The following is a 22,540-nucleotide window of genomic DNA, read 5'->3' as shown; positions in this document are numbered from 1 at the left end:
CTCCTCCACCACCTCCACCTCCACCACCGCATCTCGGCACCACCACCGAGATGCTCTGGGGCGAGAGTGACAGTGTTGGCATCATGCAGTGAAGCGTAAGCGTGCTGCAAGGGCGTCCACGCGTTTCGGCAGCAGCTGCTTGGACTCGTCCCCGTGCCCGAGGCGGCCGCACTGCCCCGCGCCCCAAGAGTAGAGCGCGCCTGGGTGGGTGGGTGGGTGTGTGGCAGTGTGGGGGGTTGCTTGCCCGCCCGATGGGAGCCTTAGGTGATTGGTAGCCATGAGGATTGGAAGCCATTGGGCACTGGGAGGCATTCCGCATTGGGAGAGGCATCGTGAGCACGGGAAACGCGCAACGAGAGAGACCCCTGTCTCTTTCCAACAGCTCGGCTGCGCCTTGTCCCCGTGGAACGCACGTAGAACTTCACGTGTCAAGGAGCTTCTAATGAAACCGAGCGGCGACTTGAACCTTCCCACGGTACGTCGCCGCAAAGCACTTTATCTCCTGCGTTCGCATTTGGGCGGCCATCGCAACACTCCCTAGCTCAACTGTCGACCCTAACGGGTCGCCAGCCGATCGTCATAGGCAGCGGCGCGCCGTCTGCGGTGAGGGCAAACGGTCTCTGGAGACAGCAGCAGCAGCGACAGTGGCGCCCTCGGCGCCCTGGCACAAAGCGACGTCTGCTGGATCAGCTCTCGTTAGACGTCTTTACGGCGCTCGAAGTTAGTGTCGGCATGGGCTCTTCTACGGCACAGAAGTCAATCAACAAAACTCAGAAATCGGCGCCGCAGCTTATCGATGCGGAAGACCACACAGTGCTGGGCGGGTGAATAAGCGTTCGACGCGAGGCGATTATGCCTTGCTTTTTGGTGTCTGCACTTGGGAGAGAGAGAGTTTGTTTGTTTTTGCACTTGGTGCCTTTGAGGTCGGGAGATGCCGTGTCTCGGATAAACCTGATCGACCAGCTCCTCGCAGTGGCGTCCCGTGGAAATGACCGGCTCCTCGATCGCCAGTCTCGAGAGCTTGAGCGCCCACAGCGAGCATCCACGGGCGGATGTCAGAGTGCCGTCCTCTCTGATCATGAGCGCCAAAATCGTGGCTCGGCCGCTCTGCATCGTGCTAGCTATTGTCGCAGTTCCACCAATCGCCATCCACGGCTTGGGACGCTCGGACGAGCTCTTCTGTTGTATCTCTGCGCTCGTCTTTTCCGTGTCCTCTCTGGTCGCAAGTCAGGCGATGACGTCTTCCACACGTGTGGTCCCTCGCACATTCATCTTTTGGGCCCAACTCTTTGCTCCGCTCCACCACGGCCCGATTCTGCTGATGGACTGGCAAAAGGAGGGCGGTGCCGACGCGCTTGTGAGCGCCATGCTAGTATTCGCCATTGCGGCGGCTATCGCGTGGATCTTGGTGACGAATCGAACGGCCTGGTGTGACGTGGAGATTGACGGCGTCACCTTGTGGCGTGTCATGCGCCGCCTGCTCTGGGTGCCAACCTCCGCCAGTGTCGCAGGCATTGCTTTTCTATGCTGCCTGGAAGCGACTATGCCAGACGCATGCAGGTCATCTCTCAGCTACTTACCGCCTGGCGCGACGCTCTCCGTTGCCGTCACCTTCGCGCTCACCGGCACAATCGTCTGCGTGGCTGCTACCGAGGATAACCGGCAGCGCGTGCTGCGGCTGTGGCAGGTGCCGCTCTCTTCCCTTACAGCACACACTCTGAGCCAGTTCGCCCCGCCGCTCGCCGCTGACCGGTGGCGCCGCGACTTCCTCGCGGGATCATTTGATGGATGCGGGTCGGGGCCGGCGAACGCAAATGACGCTGCAAAGCTTTTGCGCCCCAGACGTGCACTGCAGCCAGCGTCGCAGCCGCGCGGTGAGCGCCGGACTGGACCAACGCCCTCCTCCGTCTAGGAGTAGCTGACTAGCTGTGTCATGCACGTGGTTGTATACTTCTTTTGTAGTGGCCGGCGGATAAGCCAAAATTATCCGAAACCCTGGCCCGGGCAAAAGAATTTTACAAGCCCTCCCTCTCACGACACTATAGGCACGGGACTGGCGCGCACTGGCACTAACAGATATACAAAGGCGATGCGCAGCCTGGCACGGACTGGACACCAACGCGGTATGGGTGGGGACGCGAGACAGAAGAGGACGACTCGCGTGAGCGACACACAGACACACAAACTCACAAGACACTCAGCCAGCTGAGGGAGGTCCTCGACTTTGAGGCAGACAGTGTCCCTCAGGTACTGGTACGTTGCCTGTGGGGGAGGGGGGAGGGGGAGGCGTGGACGAGTGGGGGGGAGGACGGTGCGGGTGGAGAATCTACTGGCGAGGCCGCGCGCCGCTGCGCTCTTGCGACGTCGGTTCTCCCAGAAAAGAGGGAGAACCTTCTCCCACCTCTTCTGTGTATTGTACGGCCTGGGCACGATGTCCTCAATCTGGCTCCCCAGGTGCTCGAAGAGGATCTTGCAGTTGGAAACGTTGGCGTAGTTGAGGACCAGCCCCGTCGCTCCTCCCGTGACCCGAGTCGCCACGCCCTCGCCGCCACCGCCGCCACCCTCGCGCCGCCGCCGCCGCCGCCGCCGCCATTGCTTCCGCCGTCGCTGCCTTGCCGCCACCCTGGCTGCCGCCGCCCTCGCCGTCGCCGCCCTCCCCGCCGCCGCGGCCCGAGATGAGCTGAGATGGCCCGAGATGGCCCGAGATGAGCCGAGATCAGTCGAGATGAACCGAGATGAACCGAGATGCGCCGAGATGTGTTGTGCGCTAACCTGCCGAGCAGTTTTGCTGCTGGCCATCCCACCGGTTTACGAGGAGCTCGTAGCACGGCTCGTAGTTGGGCAGGCGCAGGAGCGCACTCTTTTGATTCGTCCGTGTGTGTTGTTGCTTTAGAATGGTTTTGAAGAGCCTCTCGCGTTTGTTTAAAGCCGCATTTTGCTGCGCCGGGTCGTAACCAGGCTAGTTACAAGGGTAGTTTACCAGCTTCGAGCTCGTAGGTCCTACGAGGTCGGACCTACGAGCTTGAGGGCCCGTAACTAGCCCCCGTTACCATGCTCGTAGTTTTGCCGTGCATTCTTCTTACAGTGGTGTAGCTATGCAGTGGCTGCAGCCTCTGCTGGGGCGGAATGCGCGGGGTTTTCGGCGCGATGCCCTCGGCGAGTACACGCTACGTGTCCGCCGCAAGCTCTCCTGCGCGCGCGTGACGTGTGGGACGCGTGCGCTGCGCTCAAACGTCGCGATTTGGCAATAGGCGCTCGAGCCGGCGCACAGCGGGCGGTTGCGCCGCGCAGGGGGGGTCGGGGGGGTGCGAGAGGGGGCGTGGGTCGGGCGCGCACCGGCCGGCCCTGGGAACGGCCGTCACGTCGAGGTGGGGGGTTGTCGGCGGCTCGAGCGCCGAGGCGTGCCGCTGCTGTGCCGTCGACAGCCCCTCTTCCGAGCCGGCGCGCGGCGGCGAGCCGCGGCCAGTGTTGCTGGTGCGGGGGCGGCGCAGCGTTTATCCCCCCCCCCCCCCCGGGGCCGGCCCGCCCGCCCGCCCGCCCTCAGGCCTTGCCCCTCCGCAGGCGCGGGAGCGCTCGCCGGCGAGCACCTCCTACCTCTCGTCGCCCGGCTGCTCCCTTTCCCGTTCACCCGCCGCGCCCTCGCCCGGCCGCCTCACCGCGCAGGGAGCGCTCGGCTGCTCGCCGCCGCCGCCGCGCGTCCCGCGCCGCCACGCTTGCCCCCTCTCCTGACGCGCACCCCGCGCAGACGGCGCTCCGGGACAGACGGAGCAGCGACCGCGCGCGCGGTCGCTGCTCCGCCCCTCCGTCGCGCGCGCCGCGCGCGCGCTGCGCCGCTGCCGCCGCCGCCCCCTCGCCGTCTGTTTCCCGCCGTACTCGAGTATGGTGTGCGGTGCGCGCACGCGCAGCGCACACAGCAGCCTCCCCACCCCCCTACCCACCCCGTCGCGCCGCCGCCGCCGCCGCCGCCGCCGCCGCCGCCCCCGCTGTAGCGTTTGGGGGGGCGACTGGCGACGGCAAAAATGCAAGGCCACTGTAATAAAAAGAATTCGCAGACCCACTCTGTTCTCCGAGGCCCCACGCGAGCTGCGGCAGGTCGGGCGGCGGCTCGAGGGGCTCGGGGCGAGGATGCAGCGAGGATTGAAGCGGGCCTGCGACGAGGCGGACGCGCCCGTCAGGTCGTGTTGGGGAGGCGAGCTTGCTGGCTTCACCACGTGCGCACCCGTCAAGCCGATGAGCGGCGCCTTTAAGGAGCATTTCTGCGCAGATTGCCGCGAGGGCACTATCTTCGTCCCCGCGTCCCGGATACGGATTGTGGAGGTTGGAAATGAGCTTGCAAACACGCAAGCGGGAGGGCTGTGGAACGTACCCGCGCGCAGCTGCGCCTCCGGCCTGGCCTCGCGGCGTACCCTCCTCCCGGCTCACCGCATCGTCAATCAGACAAAGTGCTGTTCGGGTGCGAAGCTCGCCATCCTGAAAGACGAGACGCCTCACGCGCTGCCCGGGCTCTCGCCGCTCCCCGTCGCGATGCAGGACAGTTCTATCGGCTTCAAGGTTGGCAGGACGCTGAAGCCCGTCGTCGCGATCCCCCTGCCGCTTCAAGGCGGTGCCACCCCCGACAGCACGAACTCCCCCACATCCTCGTTGCTCTCCGCCTCGCCGCCTCTCGGGCAGCCACTGCCGCCTCCACTGCCGCCTCTCGGGCAGCCACTGCCGCCTCTCGGGCAGCCACTGCCGCCTCTCGGGCAGCCACTGCCGCCTCTCGGGCAGCCACTGCCGCCTCTCGGGCAGCCACTGCCGCCTCTCGGGCAGCCACTGCCGCCCTCCGAGCCTGCCGCCGCGTTTGCCGCCGCGCGGGAGGAGACAACTGCAGCCCCCGCGTGGGCGGGGCAGCGCGGCGATGCGAGCCTCTTCTCTGAGCCTACTCCCGTGATGCTTGCTGCCACCACGCCGAGTGATGTTCGACCGATGAGTGGCTCTCTCCCGGCCGAGGAGGACATGGCTCGACGTGTGATGCTCGACGCGTGCCGCGTGATCATCGCGCAGGTGCCGGCCCTGCGTTTCTTCTCTCCCGAAGCGCTCCTTGCTGACCCGCAACAGGCGATCGAGTGGTTACGCTTCGTCGAGGCGCAGAGCGGGCACGGCGACGCGGACGCGGGGCGGGGCGCGGAGCTTGCGAGCACGCCCGTACCGCCTCCGATGACGGCAGCAGCGGCCGCAGTCGGGAGCCAAGGCTACCTTCAGGCGAGCCACGCAGGGAGCGCCCCGCCGCTCCAGGCGGGGCTCCAGGGGAGTGCGGCAGCGGCGCCCGAGGGGCCGCTGATGTCCAGTGTGCCGTACGCGTCCGACGCCTACGCTCGGCCGCACGCGTCAGACGCCTACGCTGAGCGCTTGATCGAGCTCGAGCTCGACGTGCTCTTGCGCTCGCTGGAGGACCGCGCGCCGCCTCGCGCCGCGCAGAGGCGCGACGAGTGCGGGCGCTTTGTTCAAGCGGCAGCCGTGCCAGGCTTTGTTCAAGCGGCAGCCTTGCCAGGCTTTGTTCAAGCGGCAGCCTTGCCAGGCCGAATGCCGGCTATCGACGCGAGCGTGGCGCCGCAGGTGCCTCTGCAATCCCTGCCGGTCGTGCAGGAGGCTGTCCCCTTTCCGACGTCGCTCCCGCCATCGCCGCCCGAGCCGCCAGCGCCGCGGTACGGCACGGCCGTCGGCTTCCTCGCGAGGGGGCCGGGGATGGAGCCCGTCCTCTCGCTCAGCCTCGTGGTCGGCGCGGTCGGCGCCGCCGGAGCCGCATTGTCCGCGCACCAAAGCGAGATGGCGTCCATCTTCCCCGTCTTCTTTGGCGCGGTGTGCCTCAGCTTGGCCGCCTTCTCCGTGTCCAACGCGCTGCTCTGCGGCGACGAATTGGCTCGCGCGTGGGCGTTCGTGATCCCGCTTCACCCTCTTCCGCTGACGGCGCTACTGTGGCTCGTCCCCGCGGACGATCTTCTGCGCGCCAAGGAGAGCATGGACAGCTTTCGTGTGCCCGGGACTGTATTAGTTGGGGCAATCGGGGCGGTGACCGCCACCATGCCGCGCCCCCTTCGCTGGAAGTGCATGGTGGTGGCCGGCTTCCTTCTGTCGACTGCCAGCAATTTCGGTGTGGCCACGTACCTACTCGACGAGCGGCTCTCCTTCATTTACGAGATGTTCCCCTACCACCTCTCGACCCTGGGCAGCCTCGCCCTCACCCTCCTCTGCCAGAAGGTCATCAAGGAGTTCATCTTGGGTGAGCGTCCACTGACGATGCTGCCTTGTGTGAGCGTCAACTTCGAGGACGGTGGCGTCAACGAGCGCGTCACCAGAGCCTGCCTGGCGGGCGCATTCGCGTGCATTTGTCTCCTCGTCGTGTCCCACCACCTCCTCCTCTTCCGGGAGCAGAGGGAGGAGTGGGGCATGCGACGTGATGCGGCCGACGCGATGCCGACCGGCAGCCATGGCGGCGGCCGTGGTGGCGGCATGGTCCCGCAGGTGGCGACCCTCTTTGCCTTCTACACGCTCGGGCTGTGCGTGCTGGCCGCGGCCTTGCCGACGAGCGCCGACCTGCGGCGTGGTCGGCAGTTTCTGCTCGTCGTCACCGTCCTCATGCTCACCTCCGCCGTCGAGACCGTGCGCAACTTGTGGCCGCGGGTGGCGGCGCTCCCGGATGAGGCGAGCGCCCCCTACCACCACGCGCTGCTGGCAGGCCGCGTGCTGCTCTGGCTGGCGGCTGTCGTCGGCACCGCTTCCGGCGCCGCCTGCCGTTGGCGCTTCGTGAAGCTCGTGCCCTGTGCCGATGCCACGCTCGGGCTGGTGATGCTCCTCGGCATCTTCCTCACACATGCGCGGGCGACGTCGTTCCGCGACGCCTTGCACATGCCCGTGGCATCCTCGTGCAGCACCGGCTTCTGCCACGCCGCTGGCGACGCGTCCTTTGGCTGGGTGCTCGCGGTGTGCGCGACCAACGTTGCATTGCTGCTGATGCTCGGCGTGAGCCTCTCGCCTGCGAGCCGTGCAGGGCTCGCGGCGAGGGCCAAGCATAGTCTGAGGGTTAGGTTTTTGGAGCTTCGGGTGCTTTTACGCTTTTGATCGGGTCAGGGGAGAGTGCGGCTTTTACCACTTGGTCGTCTTGTAGCGCTACAAGTTTGTAAGGACGCGTCCCTCCACAACACACTTTCGCGCGTGGGCAACGGTGATAACGCCGTCGCGTCACCGACCGCTCGTGCTTGCGTATGATACCCGCAACCGAACACCCCTCTCGTCGGGTCCGACGTGCGCGACGGTGCAGCGTCTCGCGTCCGCCACTCCGCCCGCGCCCGTCACGCCGCATCGTTGTCCACCTACACCGCTCCGGCTGCAGCCTCGCCAAGTGCCTTCACACGCGCTGGGTCAGGTGCAGCAGCAGCCAGTGCGCAGCAGCAGCAGCCAGTGCAGCAGCAGCAGCCAGTGCAGCAGCGAGTGATCACGCTTGCACAAGCGGTGGGCGGTCGTCATTTCACTTTGGCTAAACCCGAGGCCCCGCGTCAACCCGGCTGCACGAAAGCACAGTGCGGCGCGGTGCAATCAGTGGAGGCAAAATCGGCTCAAAAAAACAACGCCAATGCTGCCCACTGGCTGCGCAGATAGCACTGGCTCGTTATAGCGAGGCGACCGAGCGCGAGAGGTTGGTGCAGAGCGTGCAATGCAGGAGATCCACTCTCGCGCTACAATGCTAGCGCGGGAGGCGAGTTCGCGGGAAGAGGAGCTGGTGGCGATGAAGGTGGTGGAGCTCAAGGAGGACCTGGCTCCTGGGCGAGGGTGCCGAGGCCCTCTCGGGCAACAAAGGCGTGGCTGCGCCGCCGGCTGCACGCCGCTATAGTGAGCGAGTATTTGGAGAGCGCCGCGGGCGCCGACGGAGAGTAGAATTTTACGGAGAGTAGAATGTCCAAAATTTTCGCGCGCCTGACTTTTACCATTTTGCCCCTCGTATGGCTCACCGTGTAGTCGGCCGGGCCGAGCGGCCACTTCTTCTTTGTTTTCGTTTTGTATAATGTGGCGGGCCGGCACTCACACATATGTCATCATGACCAGCGACATATCGCTGAGTTAGAGTTAAAATCATGCATTCATGGCGACCTGCCCCCGCCAGCGCCACGGCCAGCCGCCACCGTTCGTGTTGGTGTGTGGTGACTTGCTGGGGGCGGGGACCCGGTGTGCACGCTACGACGCTTTTGCGGCGCCGAAGCGGGTGTGATGCCAACCCCTGCGTAAAAGGCGTGCGAGTTCGCCCGCGGCGGGCCAGTCCGGAGCTTCGAAGGCATCGCGGCAGGCAATAACGAGGAGGCCTGAAGCGAGGGCGGCAGCGACGGTGGCGGCGAAGCGGGCGCGGGATTATTTTCGCCGTCACGGCTGATGTCCTCGCGGTCCTCGCTGTGGGCGGACATGCGCTGCATCCACATGCCTGACAACATGCCAGATGGACCTCGGCACCCTGCGGGCTTCGGCGCTGCCGCTGTCAACCCATGCGAGTCGTGCGATGTGCCCATCGCAGACGCCAGCGGAGACTGCCAGATGCACGGCGAGCGAACGCACGGCGCAACACGAGGAAGCTCGATCGTGCGCCGCGTCGCACGCCGCGAGAGCTCGGGGCTACTTGGGGGCGAACCCTCGGCACCAGCGGCGCGAACAACGTAGCGAAACTCGTCCGGAACAGGCGGATTCAATCGACGGGCACGGCGTCTGGCGACGGCCTCTACGAGCTCGGCTGGCTCGTCTCGTCGGCGGTCCGTCGCGCCACAGTGCCCAAAGGTGAGCACGCTGCCCTCACGCAGCTGGGCGCTCGCAACGCCCTCGGCCGTAGATTGCAGGACGACCGGCTCGCCACCACCTCCCGGCTGCTGCACACGGCATCCGTTCTTGTGCGAGACGTCTTCGAGCCGGACGCTGCGGCCGTCTGCAGCGACGTGGAGCACGGCGTGCTGGCGCGAGATGTGCTGCGCGTTGAGTGGGAACAGGGCGATGCTGCTCGACGCGTCGCGACCGACTGTCAGCGTGGCGCTGGGAGGCAGCGCGATCGGCGACGGCCGGCCTACGCGAGCCCCATTGACCCCCGCATCCAGCACCAGCTCCAACGGCCAGCGTGCGCTCAGACAGCTCGGCGCGGGGGACAGCACCGGCGACGACGACATGCCTCCGAGCCGCGAGAGCTCTGCGCTTAAGTGGTGGATGTCGCGGCTCTGCTGGCTGATGCGCGAGCGCTGCGACTGCACCCTGCTGCGCAGCTCGTCGACAGTGCCGAAGGTGTTTGGCTCGGTGGCGACGGAGATGTGGAGCAGGAGGCAGCACGAGTCGATCTGGGTGCCGCTCGGTGAGCGCAGGTGCAGGCAGCGGTAGCCGCAGCGGAGGGAGCCGAGCATCGCGGTCTCGTACGCCACCAGCCGCCCCTCGTCCTCCACCACAACGCGGAGGATGGTCTGGTGAGGCTCGGCCGCGAGGCAGTGGAAGGTCTCGTCGAAGCTAGGGTTAAGGCCGTTGCCCTCCGCGACTGCTGTGACGAGCCGAGTCACGCCCTGCGCCTCGGGCGGCGGCTGCGGCTCGCGTCCGACCGCGTGGAAGCCTCCGATGGCGTACAGCTCGATGGCGACGCGGGGGCTTGAAACGCTTGCGCTCGACCCGCTGGGCGGGCGTGGGCTGTCGCTGAGGTGCGAAACGAAGGCGTGGTGGGGCTCGACGTGGAGGGGCCGGCACTCGTCCCGCGTCGGGAGCCGGTGCAGGGAGAGCACCTGCGCGGTGGGTCGCTCGGTGAGCTGACTGGTAGGTGAGCTGACTGACTCGGTGAGCTGACGCGGTGGGCCGCACAGGGAGGGCCGCACGGGGCGGCGGTGGGGCGCGGCGCCTTCAGCTCCGTCCGATGAACCTCCTCTCGTGGCGGCGGCCACGGCAGCTTTCCCTGAACAGTCAAGGAGCTGCCGAGTTGCGATGATGACTCATTTTGATCCATCTCCAAGCCCTGCACGCGCGACAGACGATCGCCGCCAGAGCCACCGCGGCCCTTTGGGGTCGTGAGGCCTCTCTTGGGCGGGGTCGAAGCCTGACCGGGCGGCGCCCGAAGCGCCGCGGGCTTGAGGGCATAGCCACCGCTCTCGCGAAAGAGAGCGTCGTGAAGCTGCACCGGCAGATCATTTGTCTGCATGTTGAGTGCGACCATCTGCACACCCGCGCGCCACGCCGCCTGTGGCGGGGGGTGGGGTGGGCGGGGTGGTGGTGGTGGTGGGGAAGGGGTGGGGAGGGGGGGTTCGCCTCGCTTGGGAACGTGGGAGGGAGGCGTGGGGTAGGGGAAGTGGTTGGAGGCGGCGGGTAGAGGAGGTGGTGGGAGCGAGGGCGGGCGCACGAGCGGGTCCGGGTTGGTCGACCACCACCGAGTCGGAGAGGGGTAGGTTCTGACGAGCTGCGATGCCGCGAGGGGAAACCATCCTCCCTGCTCGCTCAACAGCCACTCCAGTCGATCCTCAGACACGCTCACGACACCGCGGCGCGGCACCCTGGCGGCTGGGAGCTCGCTCGCCGACTCCTCTGCTGGCCACGAGCCAGCACTTTGCCAGCCGGCTGAGCCCGGAGACCCGAAGGGCGACTCGGACGTCTGCGTTGCAACGTCGGCATCGGAGTGGCTCTCAAGAGGCACGCCACGGAGCCAGCACCGGACGCACCGGCCCGCCAGCCGCCACTCGTCCCCGATCTGGTAGCGGCTTCTGCCGGTGGTGCGGCCGCTGAGCTCCTTCCAGCTCCGGCAGACCGTTTCGCGAAGCCTGCAGCCGTCGTCGAGGCCGTTGTCCACCTCCTTGGGCGTCAGCGGTTCGCCGATGGAGCTCGAGGGCAGCGTGACGAGAGAGCGGAGGAGCGGGTCCGTTTGCGTACCGCCTTTGTCGAGCCGCATCTTGACGAGGACCTACAGTCGAGATGTGCCCGAGATATGCCCCAAGGTGTGCCCGAGACCCCCTTAGCCGCATCTTGACGAGGACCTTCCGGTGCAGCTCGCGGAGGGGCGTGCTCGCGACGCGGTCGCTGCGGGAGAGCAGGTCACCAAGGGTGTCGATGAGCGCCCTGGCGATCTTCTTCTGCTGCTTCGCCGAGCAGTGCATCTCCAGGCTCAGGAGCACGGGCAGGGGGCTGCTGGTGAAGGCGTGCTCGGCAATCGCAGCGACCACCTCGCTGAAGGCTACGCTTCCGCAGAGGAGAGGGACCCCGCCCGGCATGCGGTGAGTAACGCGCGGGCCCTGGCCCCACCACCGCCCAAAGGCGGTGGGGTCCCAGCAGTCGATCTCGAGGCAGCGAGTCCCCGAGAGCAGGAGGCGGCGGTACATGTCGGCAGACACTGCGGAGGTGAGCTGGTCGTCCTCGAGGAAGCTGTTGTGCGAGCTACTGATCCAGTAGCTCGTCAGCGGCTCGCCTGCGTCCGTGGGGGTGCTCCTCCGCTCGATGGCCATGTCGATGGCGCTGTTGCACGGCGAGAGCAGGAGCGAGGCGAACTCGTGCACCGTGATGGGCTCAGACTCGACGGCCTCGGAGGACGACCCCACGCGAGGACCGAGCGCCCTTCTCGGCGCGTGCCTCGAGGCAGAGTCACGGAGATATGACGCGTCGCGGTGGTGTCTCGACGACTCCAGCTGGAGCTTCGCCTCTGACCGAAGGGCGCGGAGGGCAGCCTTCCACTCTTCCCACAGCCTGCGCCCCCCCGCGCCCTGCTCGTTGAGGCAGAAGCGAAGCAAGTCTTCGAAGTTCAGCGAGAGGGTCTGGGAGACGTCTTGCAGGTTCCCCGTCGAGAGTGTCCTCGTCATCCTCGGCCCCGCCTCGAGGTCTGCGTGAGCAAGATGATGGTCAGTCCGGTGGCCGTCATCATCGCAGGCGCCGCCGTGCAGCGTGCAAGCCGCCGTCCCGCACCTCAACACCAGCTTCTCGACACACGCCTCGATGAAGGGCGTCGTGTTCCGAGTCACGTGGAGCCACTCGCGGAGCTGGGCAGCCTCGCGCGCGGCCGTCCCCCACAGCTTCCGCTCCAGCACCGAACTCCACAGGCACTGCTCCACAAAAGGGAGCCGCTCAATGTCGGGCGGGCCGCTCAATGTCGGCTCCTTGTTGGCCCTGCGGCAGAGCTGCGCCCACACGACGTGAGGTTCAGCGGCACGTTCATAGGAAAGGCAAAAGCGCGCTGCACGGTAGAGCGCGCGTGCGCAAGCCCGAAAGCGGCAGATGGGACAGCTCCGTGCGATCCGCCTGCGGAGCAGCATCGACGGGCTCGTGCCGTGCAGCGCGGCGATGCGCGACAGCCTCATGCACATGGCGGCGACGCTCAGCATCAGCGCCACGCATGCCAGAGGCGCGACGAGCGCGGGGATCAAGATGGACACCCTCACGTGCACGTGCTCAACGTGCTCAAGCTCGTCCGCATGTGGGCACTCGACATAGCGCCAATCGCCGTTGTTTTCGTGGCACGCGGCTGCGAGGACAGCGGAGTGCCTGCCGATGCCGAGCGCGTTCTTGTACATGCCGGTCTCGAGGTCGAGCGACGAGCTGCCTCCGCCGCAGTAGCCGTCGGCTCCGCAGCACTCGCCGTCATTGCACCGCGTCACCTGCGTCTCATTTTCCGTGCACCACTCGCCACTCAAGCAGCGGGGCCCGCAGGGAATGCGGAGCTGCCTCCCATCCGGGCCGTCAAACACGCTCAGCCGGAGGATGGGACCGTCGAGGTTGATCGCGCCGGGGACCGCGTTGGGGTCGCGGCAAGTGCGCCCGCTGGAGACGGGCGGCGGCACAGCGCAGAAGCCGCGGGCGCAACACTCGGAGTTGCACTCGCGGGCCGAGGAGCAGGGCTGGTTCACCAGCTTCGTGTATGTACAGTTGCGCTCCACCCTCTCCGTGTGCGTGTACGCCTCGCACGCCCAATCCGTCACGTTGCACGCGCCGCCGCAGCAGTCGACGGCCACCGAGCCGATGTAGCGAATGTCTACGTCGTTGATCACAAGCTCCTTGAGCGCCGACGGAGGCACGATGCGCACGCCGCTCGTGTTGACCGAGACTGCGCACTCGCTGGTGCTGCTCAAGCCAGCAGCCGGTGGCGCATCGTGCATCCGTCGGCGCACGCCCGCCTCCGTGACGCATCGGCGAAGCATGTCGCCGTCGATGCCGAAAATCTCGGGCTCGCATGCGTCAGTGGCGTCCTCGCCCAGGGTGATCGCCTCGCAGCCGGCGCTCGCTGAGACGCAGCGAAGGAAAGGGAGGGGAGCGAGCGCGGTGGTGGCGGCCGCGGCCTGCACAGCGCACTGAGTGAAGGCGTCGCGTGGCATTACGTGCACCGTGGCGATCATCGGGCGAGCTAGCGGCAGTAACTGGCTCCGCCCAACCATGAACTCGAGCTCCTCCGTGAGATTAGCGATGGCTGCCGCGGTGCCGCCACCGCACTCGAAGTCCACCGTCACAGCGACGGTCGCCTGCGGAAGTGACGGGATATGGTGATTGGGAAAGGAGAGGCTCGTGCGCAGGGGCTGGCAGGCGCGCCTTGGGAGGCTCGTCACTAGGGCGGCACGGGCGTGAGTACCCGAACGGAGGCGTCGAGCACGCGCCCTCTGCGCACGCCGCCTCGCACGGGCGGTAGTCGATGCAGTCGGCGCACTTGCAGTGTTCCTCCGTTCTGCCGCAGTACCCAAAGGGAGAGCAGCAGTAGAGGTCGCTCTCCGGGTCGCACTCGCCGATCGCGTTGCCAGCGAGACCCGGGTATCCCGGGCCGCACCTGCCCTCGTGGTTGTACCGTGCCGGTTCAAAAGGCGGGGGACGGAGCGGCGGTGGCGGAGGCGGCGCTTCGAAAGGCGGTTTCTCCAAGCCAAAGTTGTATATCACGCCGCTGCTCTCGCGCGAACCGCCCTCCCAGACCCACTCGCCGCTGCTGAGTCGCGCCACGTACTTCTCGGAGAAGCCACCCTGGTCGACCAGGTTGAACAGGTGCACATTGGCACCACTCCTGTCGCCCTTCTCGTCGAACTCCACGCGCCCCGAGAGGCCTTCGAACGACAGCGTCTGCTTGGACTCCCAGAACCGCGTGCCAAATGACGACGAAAGCGGGCCCGTCGGGGTCACGTTGCACGATAGCAACCCCGCCGCCACGACAGCGTCGTAAGCAAACGAGCCGCCGGATGGCAGCCAGCCTCTCGATAGCGGATCGCGAAAAAAGTTGTCGCGCAGCTGCCAGTCGGCAGGCAGGTGCTCGTTGAAGTCTCCGGGCTGAAGTGTCGCCCATCGCTCGTCGTCAAACCTCGCCCACTGCGGATTGTCGTCGGTCGCGCCGCACGCCTTGATCTGCAGGCTACCGTTCAGCGCGGCCCGCCCCTCTCCGTGTACCATGTCCAACTCCGCCGCGGTGACACCGTCTGCAAACATAAAGGAGGTGCCAGGTCTGAGCAGGCCGGTGACCAGCGCGGCCTCTACAATCAGGCCAAGGCTCGTTGGGAAAGTGATGACTAGCACCGCCTTGGCGCCACTGCTGGATAGGCTGATGGCCGCAGAACGGATCGACTCCTCGCGGATTGAATCCTCATTGGAGTTGGAGAACTCCCTGCTGACAAACGTCAACCCGAGGGTCAGGCAAGCGGCCTTCGCTGCTTCCTCGTAGGCGCGGCCGTACGGATCATTTACGAAGAGCACGGCCACGTTTGAAAGCCCGAGCTCATACTTCCACAAGTTGCAGAGGCTCGACGCAGTACTAAGGTCGGAGGGAATGGTCCTCATGAATCGCGGGTAGCGAGCGATGTTGTCAAGATCGGGCGATGTGGACCAGTACGAGATTTGAGGGATGTTGTGAGCCCCGGTCATGCGCGCTATGGTGGTTGAGACGGAACTGCGGCCGGGTCCGATGACGAGGTCGGTGCCAGCGGAAAGGTCTCCCAGCGCGAGGATTGACTTTGAGACCGAGCCGCCGCTGTCGAGCAGCCGAAATCGGAGCTGCTTGTCGCAAGCCGTCAAAGATCTAAGCGCGGGGAGAGCACTTGCGTTTCGCGAATTGAAGTCCGTCACTCCGAGTAGCGCGCTGACGACTACAGCTTGCATCGGCTCAATCTCCCAGCACGTGCCATTCCGCCAGTTGCCCACGCCAGCGCAGCTCTCGGCGGTCGACACCGCTTTGTACGAGAGCATGAAAAGAGCGGCGACGTTCACGTCAACACCACCAGCAGCGAGCGTCGGCAGTAGCAGCGACGACACCATGATTTGCTTTTTTGCAAGGCCAGAGCAGGGCAAGGTTAAAGACCAGCCGCCCACATCGGCAGCCACAGTCGGAACTCGAGATGGTAATTTCTCGCAGCTGCGAGACAAGTTTTCTCGGAGCGACAGCCTCAAAGACAAAAGGGTGGATGGGTGGGGGGCGATTGCGGGCGAGCGCCAGCGCGCCCCAGGAACGGTGGGGTGCCCTCGACCGCGCGTCCGAGTCACTTGGGCGGACGAGCGAGCGGCACATGGCCCGACAAAGAGAAATCGGAGTCTGGCGACGAGATCGGTAAAAGAAGTGCAGCGTTTCCTCTGAGGTGCCTCAGAGGTGCACCACACCTCTGAAGGTGTCTTTCAGAGGTGTCCTTCAGGAGCAGAGCTGACGTCAGTCTGTGCGCGCTCCCTCTCTCCTCGTCGAACTTGGGAACGAGGAGGAAGAGTTGAAGCGCGCTCGGAGTCGCCCTCTTCGCCCTTCCGAAGGCCACGATGGCCGACTCTTTTGACGCCGAGGTGGACCCGACGGGATCCACCATGCTTTTGATCATGCCCGAGAGCTCCCCGCTTCTTGAGGCCACCGAGTTCTTGGGGTGGACGGCGACCACCGCCGGCTCCGACGGGATGCCGCGCAAGGCGGCCCCTTGCGCCGCCGCGGCCCCCCTTCTCGCGCGCTGCCGCCAGGGCGCCGCGGGCCAGCAGCACCCGGGCCACCCGCAGTTTCTCGCTCTTTGCCCGTTGACGTTCGCGCTGACCGGCTCAGCCTGGTCGCGAGTGCTGGAGACCCTCGGTGAGGCGGGCCTCTTCGCCGCCCCCCTCCCCTCGAGCGACGACCTCCTGGACGTGCTCGCCGCGATCGAGATCGCCGATCTCTCCCCCCTTGAGATTGGCCCGGGCGACCTTCTCCCGGTGGAGGGGACCGCCGCCCAAGCCGCCGTCGCAGGCCAAGCGGCGGTGCCGGCGCGCCGGCCCGGGGGCGGGCGGAGCGCCGCCCCTGCGCGCCCTGCGCGAGCGCCGGTGCCGGCGCGCGCGGCTCTGCACGCCGAGGCTGACTTCTTCCTTCACGCCACCGTGGGGCTACTGGAAGACCCGGGCGCGACCCTCCCGTGGAAACGCCTCGTCTCGGTCCTGCGCCTGCTTGGGGCGTGCCACCGGCAAGATAGGCGCAACTTGGCCAGCGGGGATGTCCGCTCTGCCGGACGCCTCCTCCGCCCAGCTATCGCGACGCGCTTCTCCCTGTTGGAACCGGGCCAGAGCATGGACAACTCTGTCCTCGCGCAACACCTGGGAGAGTACTTGGACGAGCTCGGCGGCGGGCTGCCGGCGGCGCTTCGCGACGACCCCCTTACGCCTCGCCTTTGCCTCGACGCTCTGCGCGACGCGCTCGCCTACCGCGAGGGCGGGGAGAAGGCGCGGCTCGTCGAGGAGCGCCGCTACCACCATGCGGCCCCGCTGGCCCCGAACCTCTTCAGGCTTTTCCTCTCCCCACGGCCTTCGGGGGAGGAGGCGCTCGAGCGAGTCAGCAACATCACTGCCCTCCTTCTGCCGGGGGGCGGGACCGGCAGGGCTCGCGTCCCCTTCCACGTGTCCGCCACGCGCGCTGAGCAGGCCCTGATCCCGAAGCTGGCCCTGCTGGAGGCGGAAGCCTACCTCCTTGTCTTTGCGCCCACGCTCCTCCGCGCGCTGAAGGCGAACCGCAATGCGTACGTGGTTCTGCGCACGGACGCCCTCACGACCGCGCGCACGCTGCCGGCGGAGTCACAGAAGAACCCCCTGATGGTCTCGGCCTACCAGTGGCTACTCGCCCAGCCCTGGTACCAGGAGCTCGCGCCGCGCGTCATCGTGGCGCATCTCTACGGGGACGCCAACCCCCTCGCTGACTGCGTCTCGCGAGCGCGATGGACGGAGTTCGCAACGCGCTGCCGGCAGGTCGGCGTCGTCCCAGAGGAAGTCCACCTCCCGCCCGCTGCTCAGGGGCTAGTCTCCCGGCTCGCCGCCCGAGAAACCACATCTCGGGTAAACTGCTTTCAACGCGGCCTTGCCTTCACTTGAGCACTTGAGCACTTGAGCACTTGATACCGCGTGGTACGAGTCTTCGCGTGCCGCCTGTTGTTCGACTCGGGCGCCTTGGGCGTCGGGGTGGCGAGCAGGGGACGCGGCTCTGAGCGCCCAGCGACGCGTGCCGGATGGATGGAGTCCGGCCGCGGGTGACTAGGGGAGTTTGCTCAGATTGCGCACTCTTGTAGAGCGTGCGGTCGACGCAGGTGCTCACTTGGGCCGCAACTTCGTGACGGGCATGACGTACGACATGAGTGGTGCCGAGGTTCCGTATGTCAAGACATCTCTCAAGGGCCTCGTTCAAGAGTTGCATAGCCACGCGCGCATGCACGCTGGCTCGGCGGTGGACCTTCGTCCGTTGTTCCGCACGGTGTGCGAGACTGTTGCCAAGACGCTGTCTTCAGAGAACGCAAGGCGCGCTATGGCCCTAGACGACAAGCTGATGCAGGAGGGTTGGGCATGCCTTGATCCAGACTACGCGGCGGATCTGCAGATGATGGCAATGACAGGTTTTGGAGAGCTAACATGCGTGCGGTCTGTCAGTTGCCGCTGATAGCCGGTTTTCGCCTCATAATCGTGAGCGGGTGGTCGAGGGTCGGTTGCGAGGGGCTCAGCCTGGCTAGCCAGGTCCGCCTGGGCGCTTCGAGTCATCCGCACTGCAATAATAATCTCTCGCGAGGGATCTGATCACCGCCCGTGAGTCGCTGCTTTGCTTGAACCGTTTTTGGCCGTTCGTCTATCGCGACAATTTGGGAGGCGCTTGGAGCAAGCCGCTCTCTTGCGTTGGTACCTTAGGTAGATGAACAAGGGCATTGGTACAGCTGAGGGCCTCCTGTGGTGTATGTCAACACAATAAACTTTGTCTCCGGCTGTTGGAGCTCCTGGCGTATGATCGGGCAGAAGGCGTTGAGCGCCTGCTAAGTACATGTACATGTCGTGTTGTTGTCCTGATGACGTTGACTTCTTGCGACACTTGTCTTGTTTCCTTTTACGTCTCGCCGTGTCCGAATATACTGAAACCAAATTCGGTAGTTTTCTTCTAGCTGCCCGTAGTAACTGCAGCAGCAATGATAGTCGGCGATGCAGTTTGTGTGCTCGAGAGCTACCCCGGTCCTTACAAAGGCCGACGAGGGCAGATTGTCAAAGTAGACTCTGGTCGGACCAATAGCTTGCGCGTCCAGTTTGACGACTCGGAGGCAGCTTGGTTTCCGCCGGAAGCGGTGGAGTCAGTGTCGCAAGATGGCAACGGTTTGTCACAGTCGCAGAGGCTCACCCTGGACAAGGTGCCAGACGTTGAGCGCGAAAGTGTGCTTGCTGTCTCCAAGTTCCGAGTTATTGACAAGGAAAGCAACTGGATTGGGATGCCCGTTGTGGTCGTCGACACCGATGCACTTTCGACCTTGTACCCCTCGTTGTACTGCCGGGTGGCCCCTGCAAAATGATGTTTATGGAGGGTTAAAGTTTGCGGGGGGGGACAGCTTTGGGCGGTCGACTTCAATTTTGGGGGGTTTACGACGGTTTTGGGGATCCTGCCGACGCGCTACAGTGTTAGCCCCACTGCACATAAGATGGACACCTCAACGGGAGGGCCCTCGCAGCACCCGGGGCCGACGCCTGCAGCCTTAGTCTTGGCCCGATCCGGCGGTATGCCACGGGTAGGCGCGTTGAGGCTTGCCGCCTCCTCGGCGCCAACGCGGCCTGTGCCGCAGCTGCCCTGTTCACGCGCGCGCGAGACGTGCAGACTTGTCAGAAAGAAAGAAAGAAAACAGACAATCCAAACGAGGGATGGGGGAGGAGGACAGGGTCCACACCTGCACGAGCAGGATTTTGGAAGGACGATCAGAGGGGCACAGGTGGGGCGAGGTTTTCCGGCAAACAAAAAGGAAAACAGAGGGTCCCCAGCACTTTGGTCTTTGCGTTTCCGGAAATTTCCAGGGAAAACAGAGGGTGTTTGTGTTGTTGGTTTTGTTTGGTGCTACATTCTGGAGTTTTGTCATTCTGGAAACTCGCGAGTTTCCCTGAGTCTGAGAGCTGGTCTGGCGTCTGGGGCAAAATCTGAGGCAAAATTGAGGAATCGACAAAATACCCAGGCGGTCGCAGGGTAATTTCCAGGTCTACACGGCGGGTTCTCCGCAAAATTCCCGGCATTTTGACGATTTGGCCTTAAAATTTGGCTGATTTTGGGCCCAAACCAGCCTCAGAGCTCAGTGCTCAGACTCGGCTCAGAGCCCAAAATTTGACGATTTCCACGGAGTTTTCCCGGGAAAATAGAGAGGAAAAGAGAGGGTGCTGTAGAGAAAAAAGGAAGGAAAACAGACGGGGTGCGAGAGGAAAGGCGCGTCTCTCTTGACCGGCACGAGCAGTGCTGTGTGCGGCGCTCGCCACCCTGGCGATTGTGCTGCGACGGCGGACGGCGTGGTTGCTCAGATGGCCTTATGACGACCCCGTTTCGACATCGTCCCTAAGGCCTCTGCTCATGAGCTCCGCATGCGGGAATGATTGGCTGAACCAACTGATCACAAATTCTCTCTGCAACATCAGAGTCGTCGAATTATGCTGTCACGAGGAAGAATTTTGGCGCTTTGTGAGATATCGTGGGAATTTGTGATCAGTTGGTTGAGCCAGTCATTCCCGCGTGGAGCTCATGAGCAGAGGCCTTGGGGACGATGCCGAAACGGGGTCGTCATAAGGCCATCTCAGTGGCTACACGGCCTGCCACGGCGTGTGTGCCACGACTCTGGACGACTCTGAACTGGCGCTTGATGCGGGCATAACTGAGGGCCCAACAGGAGAATCGTGCTTTTTGGGTTGGGTTGGGTTGTTGGGCCTGGGTTGGGTTGTTCCGCGTAAGGTTGGGTCGTCGGCGCGAAGGGTGAGGTCTCGACCGCCGCCGCTCACGCCAGCGGACGGCCACCATCGGTGTTTTTGGCTTCGCCACCGTCCAAAGCGTGCGCAATGCGCTCGCCGGCATCGAGCGAGCACGCCTGTCCGACGAGCGGCTTGCTGTGTGGACGCCTTCTTGTGGCCCTCGTCGAGAGCGTTTTGCGTCCCGGCGGGTGGGAGAATATGTGTCGTCTGATGTGTCACTGTGTGCGTCACATCGATGTGGATAACAAGCACGGTCGATCCGTCAAAGCGATACACTCGTTCCTATGCCCTGTTCACGCGCGCGCGAGACGTGCAGACAGGGTTGCCAGGTGCCCCTGCAAAATGATGTTTATGGAGGGTTAAAGTTTGCGGGGGGGGACAGTTTTGGGCGGTCGACTTCAATTTTGGGGGGTTTACGACGGTTTTGGGGATCCTGCCGACGCGCTACAGTGTTAGCCCCACTGCACATAAGATGGACACCTCAACGGGAGGGCCCTCGCAGCACCCGGGGCCGACGCCTGCAGCCTTAGTCTTGGCCCGATCCGGCGGTATGCCACGGGTAGGCGCGTTGAGGCTTGCCGCCTCCTCGGCGCCAACGCGGCCTGTGCCGCAGCTTGCGTTTGCTGCCAGACAAGAGGAGGAGCAGAGCCGTTTGGCGATAGGGCCAGGCAATAGCATTCGCCCCGTGGGCGTTGCGGGCTCGAGCAACACCCGGGTCGAGGTTGCTGCGCCTCTTGGCGCAGTGATGCAGCATCGCACGCTCGTTGCGGGGGATGGAGCATCGGCGGCAGCCGGAATCCTGGCTCTTCCGGATGCAGGTCCGGCGGCATTTGCGGCGGTGTCTTTGCAGATGCGAGTGCAGCGCGGTCAGACACCGTCGGCCGCCGAATGGCGCACGATGCCGCAGCTGCGGGCGGAGTGGTGGCTATGTCGGCATTGCAGAGACGCTGTCAACCGCAACTCGGCCACTACCTGCAGCAGATGTGGGTCGAGCGTCAGGGAGATGACGCCATATGCAAGTCCAGCCGAGGTTGCGGCCCTCTCAACAAACGCACAGCGCACCGCGTATGGTCGGAGACTGAAGAGTGTGCAGGGAAAAGAGCAGCCTGTCGCTCTTGCTGTTGCGCAGACGCCGGGCAGCGCCGGCTACGCCAGCGCTGTCCTTGCCCAGATTGCGAGCTTTCAGCCTGGGTCGAAGCGGCTGGAGGCGATGGTGGAGCCTCGTGTTTGCCTTTTTGACGGATGGCTCGCCCTCACGACTGACGGGACTGTCATCGGGTCTCTTCCTCTCTCTCTCTTTCTGTCTGTCTCCCTCTCTCTGTGAGGACCCACACCCTGCCTGTCCCACCCGCCCGTGTGTGTGTGATCAGTGTCTACAGTACAGACGGGGAGGGAGTATCTTTGTTTGGCTCACGCCAGGGCGCTCGTTGCTCTCCGTCTTTTGTATCTTCGATAGTGATATTTTCAGAAGACGGGGCTGTCCACCGAGTCGAACTTTTACGTGCCGCCGAAAAGTAACTCCGACCCCGCCGCCGCCCGAAAACTTAACCCGTTGCCACCGCCCCCCTCTGGCTCCGCCGTCCCAACCGCCACGTCGTCCATTCGATCCCTAATGCTGCCGATCTTGAACCTCGCGCAGACTGGCTCGCTGCTCGCCGCGTCCTCAGACGGTGGGAGCAGGCAGTGCAGCGCCAGTGGCGATGTCGGCACGCAGCTCGACTCCAGCTCTGCAGTGGACCTCGAGCTGCACCACCACTTTCTTCAGCCGCAAGAGCTCCTCGATCTTCAACAGCGCGCTTCTGCCGTGCCAGAGGCTGACTGGCTCCCGTGCTCTTGCAGGGCAGAGGCAGCCACAGCTGTACTGGCCAAGGAGTGCGCCCACGTCGACGTCGGCCAAGACCCGGTGGCGGCAGGAGTGCTCGGGCGGCTCGCAATGCTCACCGGGTCTTCCACCAGCCTCGAGACTCTACCTCTGGTCCGCTATCGCCCAGGCGCCACGGCGACGCCGTTGCACGTCGACCACCTTCCCGACGGCGCAAGGGTAGATGAGTAGCGCGGGGACGGCAGCCATGCCCGTCCGAACTGGAGGAGGGCGAGTGGGTGGGGGTAACTGTAGTAGAGCGCCATCCCCTTCCCGCTGTGCGACTCTGCGACTGCCGCACTGCCCGGCGCAGGCCGGGTCCCGGACGCGTCCGCGATGATCTACCTGACGGCAGAGGCCAGCGCCGTGCACTTTCCCGCCCTCGGCCGAACCGAGCGGCCAGGAACGGGGTCGCTGCTGACTTGGCGCAGCGTCGACGAGGAGGGTCGTCGGCTGCCCGCGTCCGCGCACGCTGTGAGCGAGCACCCTGCCAGCGCGTCGCAGCCGCGCATCGCGGTCTCG

At 65.1% G+C, this 22,540-nt stretch overlaps 3 protein-coding genes across 3 annotated transcripts; all 3 read left to right on the top strand.

Annotated features, from left to right (window-relative positions):
- Nucleotides 1-4,230: 4,230 nt before the first annotated feature.
- EMIHUDRAFT_449004 (hypothetical protein) lies at nucleotides 4,231-7,098 on the top strand (the record flags this gene model as incomplete). Its single annotated transcript, XM_005790496.1, has 3 exons — nucleotides 4,231-4,362; nucleotides 4,438-4,551; nucleotides 5,098-7,098. 3 exons carry the CDS (start codon nucleotides 4,231-4,233, stop codon nucleotides 7,096-7,098), a joined length of 2,247 nt encoding a protein of 748 aa, XP_005790553.1.
- Nucleotides 7,099-15,723: 8,625 nt separating this feature from the next.
- On the top strand, nucleotides 15,724-17,842 carry EMIHUDRAFT_98004 (hypothetical protein; the record flags this gene model as incomplete). The annotated part of the gene is made up of 2 exons (XM_005790495.1): nucleotides 15,724-17,160; nucleotides 17,447-17,842. 2 exons carry the CDS (start codon nucleotides 15,724-15,726, stop codon nucleotides 17,840-17,842), a joined length of 1,833 nt encoding a protein of 610 aa, XP_005790552.1.
- Nucleotides 17,843-21,170: 3,328 nt separating this feature from the next.
- Nucleotides 21,171-22,210, top strand: EMIHUDRAFT_200584 (hypothetical protein; the record flags this gene model as incomplete). Its single annotated transcript, XM_005790494.1, has 3 exons — nucleotides 21,171-21,176; nucleotides 21,287-21,370; nucleotides 21,626-22,210. 3 exons carry the CDS (start codon nucleotides 21,171-21,173, stop codon nucleotides 22,208-22,210), a joined length of 675 nt encoding a protein of 224 aa, XP_005790551.1.
- Nucleotides 22,211-22,540: the final 330 nt, after the last annotated feature.

Source organism: Emiliania huxleyi, assembly GCF_000372725.1.
Source record: "Emiliania huxleyi CCMP1516 chromosome Unknown EMIHUscaffold_12, whole genome shotgun sequence".
In the NCBI taxonomy this organism is placed as follows: domain Eukaryota; phylum Haptophyta; order Isochrysidales; family Noelaerhabdaceae; genus Emiliania; species Emiliania huxleyi.
Note: the sequence above shows the minus strand (reverse complement) of the source record. Positions and strands in the feature narration are given on the sequence as shown.